At 41.7% G+C, this 18,095-nt stretch overlaps 1 protein-coding gene across 1 annotated transcript; it reads left to right on the forward strand.

Annotated features, from left to right (window-relative positions):
- Window positions 1–1,593: 1,593 nt before the first annotated feature.
- Window positions 1,594–15,914, forward strand: C3H6orf62 (chromosome 3 C6orf62 homolog). The gene is made up of 5 exons (XM_006260540.4): window positions 1,594–3,702; window positions 5,951–6,127; window positions 6,585–6,707; window positions 10,013–10,147; window positions 14,451–15,914. Exons 1-5 carry the CDS (start codon window positions 3,574–3,576, stop codon window positions 14,574–14,576), a joined length of 690 nt encoding a protein of 229 aa, XP_006260602.1. The 5' UTR covers window positions 1,594–3,573; the 3' UTR covers window positions 14,577–15,914.
- Window positions 15,915–18,095: the final 2,181 nt, after the last annotated feature.

Consider the following 18,095-nt stretch of genomic DNA (forward strand, 5'->3'; position numbering starts at 1 on the left):
CCTCATTGAATAATAATATTACTAACAGGAACCCCCTCTGCCCCCTGCACCAGGTTGTTTCCCTACTCACTGAGGACAAGATCTTATTAGGGAGACAGGAAGACAGCAACGACGCAGGGCCCAGCAGGCATGAAAACTCAGGCTCCATTAAATGCCACTCACTGCTGGGCAAAAGGTTTCTCTGCCCATGGATTCCCCTCACAGGGATCCCCACAAACATGTTCTCTTTTAAGATGGTGAGAAATCAGCTCTAGAGTGGTTGCACGTTTTCAGACACTATCAAGTTGTAGCTAGGTGGCTTTTTTCCTAGCTGGATGGTTTTCAGTCCTGTGAACATTACTTTCGCCTCTGTGGCTTGTCTAAATTTACTGCGAGATTCACCAGTTAATGGTATGATCATTACTCTGCACTGTGACCAGTCTAAGTTTATAGTACCATTAACCAGAAGCAGCTGAATGACACACGTAACACGTGACAGTGGCACTAGAGCAGGGGTGGGCAAAATGCGGCCTGCCAAGCCATTCAATCTGGCCCACGGGGGCCCCTAAAAATTTAGAAAATTAATATTTATATGCCCTAGGCTGCCTGTCATGCCACCCTCGATGGCTTGCCAAAACTCAGTAAGCTGCCCTCCGCCCAAAATAATCGCCCGCCCCTGCACTAGAGGCTGGAGTTACTCCCTGCCATGCCTCAGGGGGCAGCAGGGCTCCTGCAACACAGCGTTGCCAGGTCTCAACTATGAAATTATTGTTTTGGAAGCTCAACATGGTTGTATTTGCTGAAACAAATATGTAAATCAAAATGCAAATAACCACACAAATGAATCTTCTTATTTACTGTATAGTGCTCACTGTAAACTGCCAGTGGGTGAGAACTGACTCATCGATATTGAAATACGTCTTCATTTTGATAAAAGCAGGCATAAGAAAGCACTAGCAGCAAACCCCAAAACTCCCCGCCACTGACTTGGGTTTTGCAAAGGCTGCGTCAATGAACTGCCTCAAGAATTACTGTCCACATTCTAGATTTTTGCATTTCTTTGTGTCTCAGCTCAACTCGGCTCCCAGGTACACCACTGCCCATGGTGAGCGCTTTTGCTCTTACTGGTAGCGTACCCTGCCAGGCTTGCAGTCGACGTACAAACTCCCTCACTATCAGTCACCGCACAACAGGCGGCGCCTGGCTCCAATTGCACGTGACAGCCCGCCCGCAGGCAGCACGCATGCGCGGGAGGCAGTGGGGCCGACCCCACGCGCCGAACGATAAGGGAGAGGTTCAGCAGCTCCAGCCACTACCCCCACCTGAGCGGGGATTGTAGGTCACGTGGGGCGCCGCTACCAACTTCGCCAATGTGGGGGGGTGTTGGGACCTGAATTAAGACGCGGGGGGGGCGGGGCGGCAGACAATAACTAAGATAGGTGACCTTGTCTCCCCGCTCCTCGTTCCACCTCTCAGAGCCACATCTTCTCCCCTCTCACACTCCCTCAGCTTCCCCCCGCGCCGAACTTGGCACGGCCCGGCGCGGCGCGCTTGCGCAGTGCGTGCCGGGCGGCGTCGGTGACTCAGGCGCGGCCATTTTGCACTCTCCCTCTACGGGGCAGCCCCTTCCCTTCTTCCCTTCTGCCCGCAGCAGCTGCCGCAGCCGTCAGACCGCCGCCGCCCGCCGCTAGCGCAGGGCCAGTCCTCGGCCGCCTCCTCCCCCCGCCGCCGCCGCCATTTCCCCCCGCCCGGCTTCGGCTCCGGCCCCGGGCCGCCGCGCGAGGCGATGGGCCACAGGCTGGCGCTGAGCAGCGGCCGCGCGGGCGGCCCGGCCCGCGCACCCGGCGCCGCGGGGATGGGGGCGCTGCGCCGCGCCGCGGCCTCGTCTTGACATGGCTCCGCGCCGCGCCGCCACCAGCGCCACCACCGCCGCCGCCGCCGCCACCACCGCTGCGCCCGCCGGCTGCGGCTAGCGAGCGCCCGGCCCCGCAGCGCCCGGCCCCGCGGGGGACACGCGCGGCCGGGGGTTTTCCCTTCCCCCCTCCCCGCTTTCTTTTCTTCCTGCCTCGCCGCGGGTCTCGGGCCGGGGCTTGGACCCCGCGTGACACCCGGCGCGGGGGGATGCGTGGGGCGAAGCCGACACCACCTTTCCGCGGGTTTGGGGAGTGAAGTGTGAGGGGAAGTGATTGCAGCTCGGTTTGTTTCCTTTTTTTTTGCCAAGGGGAATTTTAAAAAAAACCCAATATTTTTTCTTGCGGGAGAAAAAATTAGGATTGTTTTGGCACAGGGGTTTGCGCCCGGTGTTTCACTTCCATCTCCCCCAGGTTTTTTTCCCCGCCCTTCCCTGTTTGTTTGTTCCTTTTGGCACAGAAATCTGCCCTTCCCCGGGCTCCCTCAGTGTTTTATTTCCATCTTCCCTTCTCTCCCCCCCAGATTTTTTTACCCCCTGTTTGTTTGTTCCTGATTTAGAGTCACCATGAAGTGAGAGGGCTGCGCCCCTGCCGCACCTAGCGGGTGTCTCGCTGCCTCTGGCAGCCTGCCCAGTTGCGGGAGGAGAGGCCAGAAGTCAGTCATGCACGGTCCTAGCTAAACCGGGCTTGGGCGGCAGAGAGAGGAGGATCCCGGGGCAGGGGTTCAGTTTCCGAAGGAGCCTGTCAGGTTTTGGGGGATGTAGAGCTCTCACTGTGGTGGGCAGCCAGGACTGGGGGCTTGCATAGGGCTCAAATCTCCAGGGGAGAGAGTCCCGTCCCTTCACCCCCCACCCACCCTTCGTCTGTGGCCATCATGATCCCCCTTCTCAGCAGTGGCAGCCTCAGGGCGATGATGTGCCTGATGATGAGCAGGATGAAGTTAGAAATGACTCCGTTGTTTTTCCTCTTTGCTCCCCTGCAAACCAGCACCACGTTGTCTGTAGTTGATGATTCTGTTGTTGGCAGGGAAATCTTGTACCTCCCAGGATGTGCACTCCTCCTCTGCACCCTTTTCTCTGCTCTCCACCAAGTGTAATAATTTTAAAGGTTAAAGAAGGAAAAAAAAAAAGAGGGACAGAGACAGGCAACCTAGCAATAGTGGAAACCTGAGAATAATAATCAGCAGAGTCATGAATCTGGCTGGGGTAAAGCGCAATTTGTAATTTCAGTTTCTTCTTTTTTTTTCTTTTTTTTTTTTTTTCTTGTTTTGTAAGGGCAGAAATAATCCCCACATGGATTGGGCTTGTGCCAGTTGCTTTTTGTTGTACATGTAAATTGTGATCACTTCCCCCCATCCCTGTTCTCACCTACTTATTCCTGCAGTTAAACTGTTCACACCAATGTATCTTAAAAATTGTTAGCTTTTTTTTTCTTGGTACTTTTTGCCGAATCTCTCCTTGTCCAACCATGGTTGGACAGCGACTTATTTTGTTTCTTGACCCCTTTAATATGACAGTCTCATAAAATATTGCCTGAGGTGCGTTTTTTGGGTTACATTCGCGTTTTATCTATTCAATTGTATTAGCAGGAATAAAATGACTTGTTTCTGTTGTACTTGAGTCTTATGAAAAAGTGCCCATAGCTTAGTGACAGTTTCCAAAGGCTTTAGTACCACCTTACAAAAATGGGGGACCCAAACTCCCGGAAGAAACAAGCTCTGAACAGACTTCGTGCTCAGCTTAGAAAGAAAAAAGAATCTCTAGCTGACCAGTTTGACTTCAAGATGTATATTGCCTTTGTATTCAAAGACAAGGTAACTTTCCATTTTCAAATCCTCTCTGCTGTCTGTTTCAATGTAACTTAGCTCTTTTTCTGTAAAACATGATTAACAGTGTACAAAAAACCTTGCTACCTAATATGAAAAACTTTAAATCCAGTTTATTTCCTACCACTTAATCAGTCTTTCAGCTAATTGTGTTGTGTGTCTCTATCTGGTGCTTTTTTCTTTTATAGTGACTTCAGTCTTTCATTTCTCATGTGCTTACAGTCTTGTAATAGTTCAAACATCCCTTTTAGATGGCTTTCCAATGGGAGAAGGAATTAAGATTCTTTAAAGGCTGTTCATGAAGTCTGAGCTGCAACCTGACCATCTGAAAGGGTCAATTTGAGCAAGAGAGAGAGAGGACTGGCTGCAGCAGCTACTAAAATTATCATATTTATCAGGTTAAAGCAGAAGGCATTCGGACAGTTGCAACCCCTCCCTCAGAGTGCATCTGGAAACCTTGCAAACACATCAACATCTGCAACTATCATAATTTTTATGAACAAGTCTTTACTTGGCTGTAGTGGGGTCTATCACAGTATAGAAGTCTCCCACTGAGCCAACAGACCTTATTTAAAGTCTGTCCTGGGATACCTCAACAGTACATACATTTGTATCTACTCTAACCTCAAGTTTGTAGGAATGATGTTTTGGCCAAGGTGACGCATAGTTGTTTTACTAGAAGTAGTGGATGCACTGAGCAGCTGATAAAATTACTTTGTCTGTAGAAAGATGGAAGGTGAATAGCAGTGGGATATTTTATTAAATGTAGAGTTTTAAGGAAGATCTCATGTAAGGGGGAGGCAGTAAAGTTAAACTTACCAGCTTTTTGAGGCTGAAAGTATGTGTGGTACAAGGAAGGGCTGTGGAATTCTAAAGACCTTAAAGGCTTTCTAAAATAGTTTTGGGGGTGGACTTTTTATTAATATTTGAGTCTGTTTTTGTGGGCAACTGGAGAACTAAGGACTGTAGTACTAGATGTTACAGAACTAAAGTTTCATTAACTGAAGAAAAGTGTTTGTACTTCGTTCAGTTGGGCAGAGCATAAACTAATAAGTTGGTAAGAGCACCACTCTTGTGTGATACTGGGGATGTTCTAGTTTCTAGTGACTGTCACGGGCAGAGAATCTTATATTTATTTAGTGGGTGAAGTTTATTTTCTCCATGATGTTGCCCTGCTTGTTAGCTAGGTAAAAGCATATGTCACAAGTCTAAAATAACTAACATTTTAAGCAGTGATAGTAATTGGAGCTTCCTAATCAATACAGTGTTGAAATGTTTGCAAACAGGTGCAACTTTCTGGCTGTATGTGGCAACGTCCCGCAAATGTGTATTTTAGAAATTACAGTGGTTTTAAGTCCAAGATGACACTGGATGCGAGTTGATCTAGTACCTATGTACTAGGACCTAAGTGCTTACTTTGAATCTAAAATAGTCTGGTCAACAAGAAAAAAATGTTTGTCCGTTACTTATGTATGAGGGCCTAATGGTCTTGTCCTACATTCAATAGAATTTGTTTCATCTCTAATGTAATTCTTGAAAGAAAGTAAGTTTTAAATAAATTTGTTTACAGGTGGCTGTAGTGGCAAACTGCTTTTGCTCTTTAAGAGTAGTTATTCCACGTACAGGAAATATTGAAACAGTGCTAACCAACTGTTGATGATGAAATAGTGCAGAATTCAACTGTGAAACCACTTCTTACACACTGATGATTTATGGTTGCTAAAATTATTCTTGGATTAGATCTGCCTCCATTTTCACCGATTGGGGGAGGTTGGAGCATAAAATTCCATTTAATGGAATCTGAAACCATTAAATACAAAAAATGTGTCTTACTGGCTTGGTTCACCAACAGAAATCTGCGTCCAGCACTGTTGGTAAGGCTGAAAGTTATTCCTTTAAGAAGACAGTTGAACTCCAGTCTTGCCAATGTTTATTCATGCTTTTCATTTGAAGTTTTTTTAGGTTTGGAGCCTAAATTTGTAAATATGAAGAAGCTATCCAAAATAAAGCTATTTTAAACAAGGTTTTAGTGCTCTTTGACTTGCTCGCTTAAGAGCTCTGCATGTAATAGTGTAACTCTTAAGTTATGATGTTAAGTCATAAATCAGTAATATAGTGCCTAATTTACATGAGGACACTAGTACTAAGGGGGAAAATGTACAAGGTTCAGTAGATAATTCTTATCTGCCAAGAAAAAGGGTGGACCATTAACATTACTACTTTTATTTCATTTTAGAAGAAAAAGTCAGCGCTTTTTGAAGTGTCTGAAGTGATACCAGTCATGACCAATAATTACGAAGAAAATATCCTGAAAGGTGTGCGGGATTCCAGCTATTCTTTGGAAAGTTCCATAGAGCTTCTGCAGAAAGATGTAGTACAGCTTCATGCACCCCGCTACCAGTCCATGCGCAGGGTAAAGTTATTGTTTATACTTTCTAGTTTGGGGTTGGATTTTGAACATGTATACATTGTATTGCAAATCTGTGTCCCAGTTCTACATTTCTATGTCCCCGAGTCTTCTGTTAGATTAGCATTCAGAATTTTAGTCTTGATCTAAAATTGTAGCTGATCTGAATTGTAACCAAGCTGAAACATGATTTACATACTTGCCCTAGAATCCTGCCTAGTGCAGGGGGGCTGGACCTGATGATTTTGCAAGGTCCCTTCCAGCCCTTTATGTATGAATTACATGAAACAAGCTTGTGGGAAAGGAAGAATTTGGAGACAGTAACAAACTGTGTCTGTATCTTTTGTTTTATTTTGTTCTGCTTTTTAATTTGCACCTACATAAGTTGGTTGTAGATTCACTCTTCTACAGATCTGCTGTGACAGTCACAGGTAAGCCAATGTGCAATTTTTTTTTCTTGCAGGATGTGATTGGCTGTACCCAGGAGATGGACTTCATTCTTTGGCCTCGTAATGATATTGAGAAAATAGTCTGTCTCCTGTTTTCTCGGTGGAAGGGATCTGATGAGCCCTTTAGGCCTGTTCAGGTATTTTTCTAGATTTTAAAACAATTTCAGATTACAAGTTTTACATTTTTGCTATGCTGTGTCAACTAATTTACTGGACCAGCGGTTCTCAACCTTGGTAGACTCTAGGCAGCCTGTGGAAGATGGCAACTCTAAGCTTTCACTTGTATTTTGACTAGGGAAAACTAGAACAATTTTGTTGCACAGAACATGGAAAGACTATAAGTCAGTATGTTTTTGATGCTGGATTCCTATTTGAAATTTCTTGGGTTTATCTTGTGAATCACGTGAAGGTATTTGCACATTTAGCAGTGCTAATATTGCATGTCACCCTGTGGTAGGCTTAAAAAGATCGCCTGGCGCCCTGATTTGAGAATCTGTGCACCAGGCTAAAGTCATAGCAGTGTATATAGAGTTTGTTTTATTTTGCACCATATTTATACTAATCTTAAAGCAACAGATAAAACAGCTAAAAAACATGCAAGAAATTCCAGACCACCGTAGGGAATTGAAGAACATTGTTTTTGTTCAATCTTTGTCAAACTGACCTTTTAGGATCTTTGTGTTCAGTGAAGTCAGTGCCAAAGCTGTCATTGATATTGGATCAGGCTCTTACAACAAATTAATTTGACTACAGAGAAGAACCAGTGAGCATAATATTCTCACACTGTTTGTGGAGGTGTATTTGTTTTTACAATTAATCAATTGGTGCAGAAATACCAGTGATGGCTACTCTGTGAACACTAGAGACATGTAAGCTACTTATTTTACAAAGCAGCTTAAATGTTGAATGCTAGCCTGTGCTTCATTTCATTGCTTGGTTCAGTGTCAGTATCTGCAAACTATCTGAAAGGTCTTCACAAAGGACAGATGCTTAAATTAGTAACTGGAGAAGCTGGAGCTAGTTGTGGCTGTTCAGTATAACCAAGGCACCTAAATGACAAGACAAAGTCATGAAAATTCTGATAATTGGAGTTACTGTCCTGTATAGAAGAGAGTTTGACTTGAGATGCATTTAAATCATGTCTAGAATTTGCATTTTTGCCTGAAATTAATGGTTTGCAGGCATGTTAAAGTAGATTTTTCCACATGCAGCTCTGGCAGGTTTTTTTTTATTCCAATCTCTAAATTATTTTACATACTGTGTTTCCTTTACATGTAGTAGTAGTAGTAGTAGTAGTAATATTTTTACAAGGGCTTGGGTACAAGGTGATGCATCAGTTCGCAATACATTTTCTGTTAGGGTTAGGTTTACTAAGTGGTAACTGCTTGTCTGAATTTTTTAATGTGCTGCTGTTGCAGTTGATGATGATAATATCAAAGTGAAAGGGTGGGAAGTTCTTTTAGTTCGTGAACTTGTATATTTTCTAACTCTGTGTGTAGTCAGCATTATTTTCCCCTGTTAGTGTGTTTCACTCTTTCTGCTTTGTGGGAAACAAAAGGAAAGATAGATTGTAAAACTATAAATTGGCCAAGAAATTCACTGTCTGATGTCACTACTACTTGCAACTCTACTTGACTAAAGGAGCCAGCTTTCATTTTAGTTGTTTTTGAGCATGATTGGTGCTCCTTAGTGCATGGCAAACGGACAAATTGCATTGAGCTTTTGACTCAGTGCAGTGAGTGTTTCTTAAATTATTCTTTCCTACCAAAATCTAATTACTTGTATACTTGGTAAATGGTGGTATAAATTGTGGATGCTTTTCTACTGAAGAAAACATGATACATTTTTAGAGTTCTGCTAAATGATGCAGTCATTTTTAAGATGATGCATTAACTGAGTATGGACTGCAGAGGAAAATGCTCAGTAGTGTCTTATTTATGTTTTACTAAGAAGTTGCAGTTCAAGGTGCTCCCATGTGTTAACTTTCAACCCCTTAAGTCATTTGCAGGCAGACACTTGCACTTGGATAGAATTACTTTTTTTTTTCCCCAGTTCTGTTGTTGGTAAAATGCTGAATATATTTCATGAGGAATTTTTTGTTTTATTTTTCTGGATATCCAATCTAAATTTACTTTGCTGCCACTTCAGGCCACTGGTTTGCATCCTCTTCTCTGCAGCAAGACAGAAAAGGTGCTTTCCCTCTTCTTTATGGCAGCCCTTCAAGTATTTTAATACTACTATCATATCCCCTCTTAAGCTCCTTTTATACAAGCTGAACATGACTTGCTCCTTTAGGCTATCCTCATATGACTTGCCTTCCAAGCCCTTGATCATCCTTATTGCCTATCTCTGGACCCTCTCTAACTTCTCCGTGTCCTTTTAAAATGTGGAGCCCAGATCTGCACACAGTACTGCAGATGAGGTCCTACCAGTGGCAAGTTAAACGATCACTGTCACCCCCCGTGTCTTGCACCTAATGCTTGTGTTGATGCAGACCAACAAGGCACTGGCCTTGTGTGCGACTGCATCACACTGCAGACTCACTGAGTTTTGTAGACTACTAAGACTCCCAAGTCCTTTTCCACAGAGCTGCTATTTAGCCAGGTGCCCTCCATTTAAAATTTGTGTTTTTGATTATTCTTCCCAAGGTGTAGCACTCTTCATTGAATTTCATCCCGTTAGTTCTAACCCAACTTTCCAATTTGTCAGGGTACTTCTGAATTGCTCTTGCATCCTCTAACATGTTCACAATCTTCCTAGTTTTGTGTTGTCTGCAAACTTGCTCATGGAGCTTTCCATGCCAGCATCTAAACCATTAATAAACACATTGAACAGCACCAGGCCCAGGACAGACCTTTGTGGGACTCCACTCAACCTCCTGTCATTCTGATGTGGACCTGTTAATAATTGCCGTTTGCTTGGTTAACCACTGTATAGTAGTTTTATCTAGCCTACATTTTTCTCGTTTGCTTATGAGAAGATCTAATGTCCTTTCTGTTTTGTACAACAAACTTTAGTCAAGGTAGTAGCAATAGAAATTCAGTTTTTATTTACAGATATATTAGAGCAAATGAATCATATCATAGAAGTAGGGTCGGAAGGGACCTTGTAGATCTTCAGGTCCGACCCCCTGCCTGGGCAGGAGAGAAACTGGGTTCATGTATGAACCCAGAAAATGGTTCATGTATGTCTTCTGTTGCCCATGTCTGTGTCCAGCAGATGAATAACACGATTGCTGGTCAGATCATCTGTTTATAACTTTGTGGATGGAAGTGAGATTGATAGTTGTGTGGCTTGTATTTTTTGTTTTTTGTTTGATTTATTGCAGCTCAGGAAATCTCTGAGAAATCTGGGTTGTGGTAGTCTTGGTTTATTTGGATAAGCACCAAAACTAGTAATTTGATGTTATTTGTTTATAAGCACTTATTTCATTCCTGCACAGGCCAAGTTTGAATTTCACCATGGTGACTATGAAAAACAGTTTCTGCATGTTCTGAGCCGAAAGGACAAGACTGGAATTGTTATCAACAACCCTAACCAGTCAGTGTTTCTCTTCATTGACAGACAGCACTTGCAGGTAAATTTGTTTTCTTTTAATTTTTTCAAAGCATATCTGTGTGTGTATTTGGGGTTTTTTTTCTTTAAGGGGGTGGAATTTTTAGGTTTTGCTCATAAGAAAACACATAGCCTTTGTAAAGTCATAGAAATACTGTAGAATTGTCCCCAACCAAATTATTCGTTCTGTTGTAAATATTTAATTTATATGTGGAAAAAAAGAGAGAAGATTTTGTTCATGTTTGCAGTTAAGCAGTTTCAAAACAAACCTGTGCCATTTACAGAATTCTAGGGTCTGAAAACAGACTATGAGGCAAAAAAGTACCTTATTTTCTCTCATACATTATGCACCTTTCCTCCCCCAAAATTTGGGCGCAGGTATTAAGTGAGGAAGCAGTTTTCTTTGCTGGAGACACTGCATGCCATGCAGTTTCCAAGATGACTGCAATTTCTGTCTACTCAGCAAACTAAAGGGGCAAAGTCCTATGTTAACAGTGTCGTGCCCATAGCTTTTGGCTGAGCACTAGATTGTGCCCGAAGCAGAAATTGAGCTGTTGGTAGTACTTCCATGAGGCTTACAATGTAGAAATATTACTTTATTTACCAGTACTTATATAAAGTGCTAGTTACAGTAAAGAACTAAGTCTTGCTACTGCCCTTGCAGGGATCTGAGTCTTAACTTCTGTGACAGAGTAGGTCCTCCTGGAAACATAAGAGTATGGCATCCCAAGAGACTGTCTGCCCCACCAGGAAGTTCCTGCTGCCTCACCAGACTGTCTTGGAATGTCACGCTTCCTGGACTCTGTGTTCCCAGGAGGAATTAGTGTGTCGCAGTCAGCCATGACCCTGGAAAAATCTTTTTTTTTCTGCATTGTCTTCTTAACAGACAGTGCATATTTTATTTGGGCCTTGTTATATATGAGAAAATATGATATGCTGCTATATAAGATTGATTCCATGCTCTTGCATTACTGAGACAGTAGTGGGAAGGGGAGAATCTAAAACAGACTTAATACGATCTTATTTTAGAAAACTAAAAAAGAGGTGCCTTGTCTTCACTAGTAAGAAATTTATGAAAGCAAATTGAAACAACACATTCTTAAAACAATTGAAAGGCTTTCTGAGGCTTTCACGTTCAAGAATATGGGGGTAGTGTGAAAGGGTGAGTGATTATGAGTATAAGAAATGGTTGTTAAATACCCGCTCTTCTAGTCACAAATTAATAAGACAGTGGAGACCTTTGCACTGTCTCTAAAGAGCTACAAAAAATCCCCATTTGACAAGGGGAGTAGCTTAAATGAGAACTGTCAAAAACATCTTCAAGGTGCTCAGACTGAGGCAGCAGTTTTTTACCTAGGGATGATGGTTATGAGTGGGCTCATGAGCCCCAGGAAATCCCAAATTCCCCTGAACCTGCAGTTGTCTTGTATGCTGGCACTTGACAGTGGGGTGGGGACTGGCACTTCGTTTGAGAGGTAACTGACACTTATGGTAAGTGAAAGCTAGGACAGTCTTAGCTCTATTTTATTCAGTTTCACTGCCTTTGTGAGGTATGAGAGCACACGAGCAGTTAATAGTACAGTTGAGGCAAGGTTAAGTTCCTGCCCCTGTTACTTGTGGGTAGAGTAGCTTCTTTAACTGTGTGCCTGCAGTCACCACTGCATGGAGTCATCTGAAATTACCAAAATGCAGTTGTGCCCTGAACAGGTTTGGGAACCACTGGCCTTGCGTATGTAAATGATTAGACTAAAACTCAGAAATGAGGACTGCAGTTTGGTAAATTTTTCCCTTTGTTATGCTGGAGCATTCCCCTGGGAGGGAGAGCAAACTTCATATGCTTAGATAATGTTTTTCTAGACATTAGTCTCAAGTCTAGAAGAAACTTCAACAGGAACTGAGGACCATCACAAGCTTCACTACATTCTACTCTAAATCCTAGGTCCATTTCTTTGACTTTTGCTTATTCTAGTAAACATGTCAAAGAGAGTGAGAGTACTATGGTCATATGTCATGCAGAAACTTTTTTTTAACGGCCCAAATCTTCTGCTGCTAAGGTCCCAAGTTCTGCAGGTCCACCTGATTGCATAGTCCTAACGGCACGTAGTTGGAGCTTGATTTGTTTTGCTGTTCTGTTACAGCTTTGAATTGCTTTAGAAGCATAACCTACCACAAATAGTGGTGGTCTGAGTTGATGCCTTCATTAGGCAATAGCCTTGACCTCAGTAATTTTTTATAACCTTTCTGAAAACAGATATCAGAGCTTTTGTAAATTTTACATGACAACAAAAAGAAAAAAAACACTTCATTCCATGAGGAATGATTTCCAGGGCAAGTATACATTCAGTAGCTGAATTGGGATTGCTTCCACTTCCAGCCAGTCTTAGAGTAGAGAAGCTCGTTCAGTGTTTTTTGTTTTTCCTCACCAAACCTCTCTGATTAGAGAATTTCAGAGGAGGAAAGAGACAGTTAACATTCACTTCCCTTTAGCTTTTCAGGTTCTTCCGCATTTAAGCTACATAGTATGTAAAACATCTTACTGCAGTCACTGACTCATCAGAATACTTGCTTGGAGCACTGTAAAACAAACCTTTTAAGTTGGGACTTGCATAACAGTAACACTTACTGTATTGTAATTCTTTTGGTGGATTGTGCCACAAAATTCAGGGATTGTTCTGAGCCTTGCTGCTTGCATGGTATACTATTTTGCTTGCTAAATCTCTTTACTCTTAATGCTCTTTCGTGCTGCTTTAGATTTGGTTAAAGCAGCAGTGGAGAAAAATAGATTTGCCATGTGTTCAGGGGCATCAGAATACTAACTATTAGTTTTCTGGAAAGCTGTGTTCATTTTGGTGTCTTGTAGTCTCTAAAAATACTGTTCCCCTCTTGCAGCAGAAATGGGATGAAACTTTTTAAAATCAGTATCAACATTCGCATCCTGTTCATTGAAATTAACATGTTTAAAAATGTAATGATTTTGTGTAAAACCAAAGCAAATAAGATTTTGAAGATAATGAATAGTTGTAAGTTAAGCCCTCATTCGGCTACTGCACTTATTCCTGTGAAGTATGTCTGCCAGTTCAGGGTCCAAAGATTTGTAATTCAAGTTGTGTGACCCTTATTTATTCAGGCATGACTTACTTTTCTAAATGTATGTACTTAAAAACAAACAGACTGTCCCCCAAAACAAACAAAAAACCCCACAAAAACAAAACTCTTTTGTTTCTGGCCTAAATGCTCTTGATCTTCTTGGGTTTATTTCCTTGCCCCACATCCAGAGAGACTGCAGAAGTCTTCCTATATACCTATTCTTTTTCACCAGCTTCTCGTACACCAGAATAGGTGCTTAAATGAACACTGTGTTGCTTAAATAAGCTATTCTCCTGCTAAACTTGAGGCAAATGCAGGCTTCCTGGTATAGAGAATAGTATAATGCATAAATAGTATGTGTGATGCTGTAGTATCCACTAAGTGTGATCAGAGGAAATGGAGAAGTAGGTTCTAATTACCCCAGTAGAATTCTAGCCTGACTGTCTCAAAGGGCCAAATGACTTGGGCCATGATTCATAGATTGTAAGGCTGAAAGGGACCTCGGAAGATCATCAGGTCCAGCCCCCTGTACCAAGCAGGAAAGACAATGGGGGGTCAGGTGACTCCAGCAAGGTGAATGTCTAGTCTCCTCTTAAAGAATTCCAGGGTAGGTAATTGATTGTACCACCTCCGGAGGGAGGTTATTCCACAATCTGGACACCCTGACTGAAGAAGTGAGTCTATGAATCTATCACCATGCATGCACTCCCCATGACCATTGAAGTTTCTTTTGGAAAAACTGGTCAAACATCAGTGTCCTTTAGTGCTAGAACTCTGATCTGATCTTGAAGCAGGAAACAGTGCTGCTTCTCCCTTCTGTAGGCTAGTAGGCAATATCTTGCATATCCTGCGAGAGCTGAAATTTGAACCTGAAATGGTTTCATTGTTTGTTTTTTGTATATAGAAGTGTGTGACTTGTTTTGTTTACAAAATACATTGTATAAATCCTTCCATTGTTGTACAGATAATATTAAATTGTGGAAAGAAGTTACCAAATTCCATTTGTTTTGCCAAGGCCTGTGCTAGTTATTTTATCCTGGTGTTGCAACCCAGAGTTCTAAAAACTTTTTAGGTTGGCGTTGCCCAGTTTTGATCAGACACACTGACATGTATACAGAAGGAGCTGAAACGTGTAGAATTTACACTATATTCAAGGTTTTTTTTGGTGTAACTGTGTCTGGGGTAGGGTGAGAAAAAAAACTGCATACTTAACTTTTTATATGTATTTCCATTTCCAGACTCCAAAAAACAAAGCTACAATCTTCAAGTTATGCAGCATCTGCCTGTACCTGCCACAGGAACAGCTCACCCACTGGGCGGTTGGTACCATAGAGGAGCACCTCCGTCCTTATATGCCAGAGTAGGGTACTGGCCAGCAAAATGGGGAAGATCACAGAAAGCAGCAGTGAATTCTTACTTTCCTCACCACTTTTATTCTTTCAGAATGTAGAAGAAAATGGACTCATGTTCAGAACACTATACATTGTGAAACGTGGTCATTCTGGATTTTTTTTTCATTTGTATCTCAGAACTTTAATTTTTTTTAAATGTTTTCTGCATGGACCTTATGAAAGAGAGGATGCTCTGCACACTTCTGCACTGCATCAGCATCTTACTAAATGTGAAATGAAGGGACTGTTGTACACTGAAACAAATGTATCTGAAAGCACAAGGTGATCATTTGTGGTGGTATTCCCATTTGTGCTGGTCATTTTCCCCCTAACATCTATAATGTTAGTCATCAGTATTGAAAGGGTGAGAAGTGAATGTAACAGGTATAAAGCCTTAGCTTTGCTGTTAATGATGGTATTAAACAGCACTATCAGATTCATTTAAATGAACAGAAAAGTGGCTATTAACAATAGAAAAGTAAACACGGGAAAGACATCTTAAGGAAAAAAGCATCTCATTTAACGTAGGCATTTCTTGCCTTTTTTATTTTGCTGGGCCATGTTTAAGTTTACTGGCACTTTCATTTTTGGATCTCTTTCCCCAAGTTGCTGTATAACTGTATGAGAGTTGGATACATTTATACAGATTATGAGGCAGACCTGGAGTCTGAAGTAACTAAAGCAGCTAAAATTGAAGTAAAAATATAGCTGCAGAAACAATGTTGGTAGAAGATTATTTTTTCCTGAGAGTTGAGACTTGTAAACTTGCTGGTGAACTGTGCAGGAAATACTGGTTTCTAAAACATTTCTTATGGAAAACCCCTTGAGGTTTTTTTTGGAATAGACATTATAAAGCAGTGAACTGTAAAATAGTGTTTGGAGTGTCAAAAGTTGGTTCTGACAGAACATTAAGATTGTGCAATGAAATAAGGAAGACTACTGTATAGTTTTGATGACGAAGGCTTTGCTTAAGGGTTGAGTACCTTACTGGAGTAAATCTATATAAACCTGCTCCCTTTGGATAAAACTAGTGCTTACCTGTTTCAAATTTGTATTTAGCTTTTGTTTGGAATTGGAAAAATTGGAAATTTAAATAAATTAGGTGAAAAAAAATGTTATTTTATGCAAAGCCCATGAGTTGAATTTATTACATGGCTCCTGTTATCTTTTGACAGTATCGCCCATAACAGATACTCTAGCCTTGTAAAAGCAATCTGAATGTGAAAATGAGTGGCAAAGAGATGTTCTTAACATTGCTGATATGATTACGACAATATGAAATCAAATTGGCAATTAAAATAATACACAACACTGTCAGTTGCACTTCATGCTAGTTTTTGGGAATACTTGGACATCAGTGTTCCTGCTGGTAGTGTTTACAGGATCCAACCTCTAGTTTGCAGTAAGGCAATTTAAAAAAAAAAAAATTGTTTTTGGCCTGTAAGACGAGGAATAGCAAATACCAATATATAACTTGATCAGATTTCCTTTCCATTTTCAGGATATTGCTTGAAACAATCAGGTTTCAATAGCTTGAATTATGCAGTCTAATCCCAGGCTATTCATGGTTTCTTGTAGGCTGGAAGTCAGTGTCACTGTCTCTCACTTTTTTTTGGACTTTTCAGGCGCTTGCTTTCTCTGCTGAGATTTTGAACACTGAGAAAGCAAGTCACTTGGAGAGAGATTTTGACCCTCCCCTTTCCCCTAAACTACGATGTCACAAAAGAAAAATGAAGATGTGTTTGTGTGGGCATTATAGAAGTTTCACTAAAAAGTGGCAATATTCTTCTATCTTGATATAATATCTCTGTATTAGGGAAAGTAATCAATACTTAATCATACTGCTGCTGTTCTGTGCATTTACATTGGAGGCTGAAGATTTAAAGAGCAAGGAACTACATTAACAGCGACAGCACTGTACTTCTGAACCTGTTCCCATCCCCAGCAGGTATTATTATTCTAAAGTGCACTCTGTTCTGCACACCTATTGAAGGGAAACAGGCTTTGAGAGCCAGGGCATGAGTGCCATAGTAGCCCTTCTGACTTCCAGGAAAAGTGAAGGGAGCCATTGTTATGGATCCAGGAAACTTAAGTCTTCACAGCACCGTGAATAGGAGGCATCATCTCTTCTTTATCTACAGAGGTGAATGGGAACAATTCATGTCATAATGCAATTAAAGGCCATGTATTGCATCAGTTCAGACATACCTGGCTGGCTTTCTTTGCATGTCTAAAGGCTAGACTTCATCTTAAATTAAAGCTTGTGAAGCTATATTATGACAATATTACTTTAATTTCTCATTGCAGCTGTGGTGCATAAATGCCAAAATAGAGTTCAGAAGGTCGATCCTTTTGGCTATTAGCCTTTGACAACTGTAAACGTGTATGTGGCTGCCCTCGTAAGGGTGGAAGTAAAACTCTCCAATATTTCACTTTTTTTTTTTTTTTTAAATATCACTCTCACTACCTATCCTGTACATTGGAGGTTTTGGTGGCAGAGATGTGTGGATCTTGGGTAGTTTGGAGTAGGTTGAGAGTCACAGGACCATTTTTGCCTAGTCCAGAAAATTGACCATTCATGGAGATCAGAGTAGGGAAGGGAGACTTGTTAGAAAAGGATGCTCATCTAACAACTACTTGTTGCATCATTGTTGGTGTTCCTCTTAAGCTTCATAATGCCAAACCTGCATTCAGTTGCATAGCTTCTGTTTTACAGCATCGCTAGACTCTTTTCAGGCAAGAGAACTGCCAAAAATAAAGACAAAATATCTGGAAGGGTTTACATGAGGGTTGGCCAATGAAAAGGGACTGAAGCCATGAGTTTGAAGTGTGAACTAGGTTTTAACCCACCTAGACTGACACTGCTACTTAGTTTTGCCACAGTTGTCCAGCAAATTTCCCTTCCCCCACAATTGTAAATTGTCTTGGCAAACTACTGTAGGTTAAACAGTAATGACACATGTAGGTTATATGAGTTCAGTTTTAAGCCTGTTTTCACTTATTCATACTGTTGCCAAACTGTACATAGGAAAATGCTAGTGCAAGCAGCTAATTTTTGCCACCCGATTGGTCTTGTATTTGAGCAGAAAAGAGAACCGGGTTGGGGATGGTAGTCAGTTTTACCAGTTTTAAATTTTCTGGATTTAAATCCCATCCCCCACTGCTGAAAGGGGGGGGGGGGAAGATTGGCACTATTGTGCTCCAGATTAGGAACAGAAGTGGAGTTCAGTCCTGGGGACAAGTAATTCTGATGTCCCTGTAAGTCCCTCTAGATTTGGCACTTGCCCAGTTAATATATTTAAATACTTTTTTACTAAGGTTCCAGTTATACCAGGTATGTTCTCAAATCTGTTTACTCCAAAGCAGCTAAGCTGACTAAACTCTTCAGGGCAGGCCGGCTTGGACTACTTGCAAGCCAATGGCTATCAAACTGGTGGTGGTGTTCTGGACTGAAAACCAGGAAACGTGAGTCCTAGTGATATTTATGATTAG

This window comes from Alligator mississippiensis, chromosome 3 (genome assembly GCF_030867095.1).
Source record: "Alligator mississippiensis isolate rAllMis1 chromosome 3, rAllMis1, whole genome shotgun sequence".
Taxonomy (NCBI): Eukaryota; Metazoa; Chordata; order Crocodylia; family Alligatoridae; genus Alligator; species Alligator mississippiensis.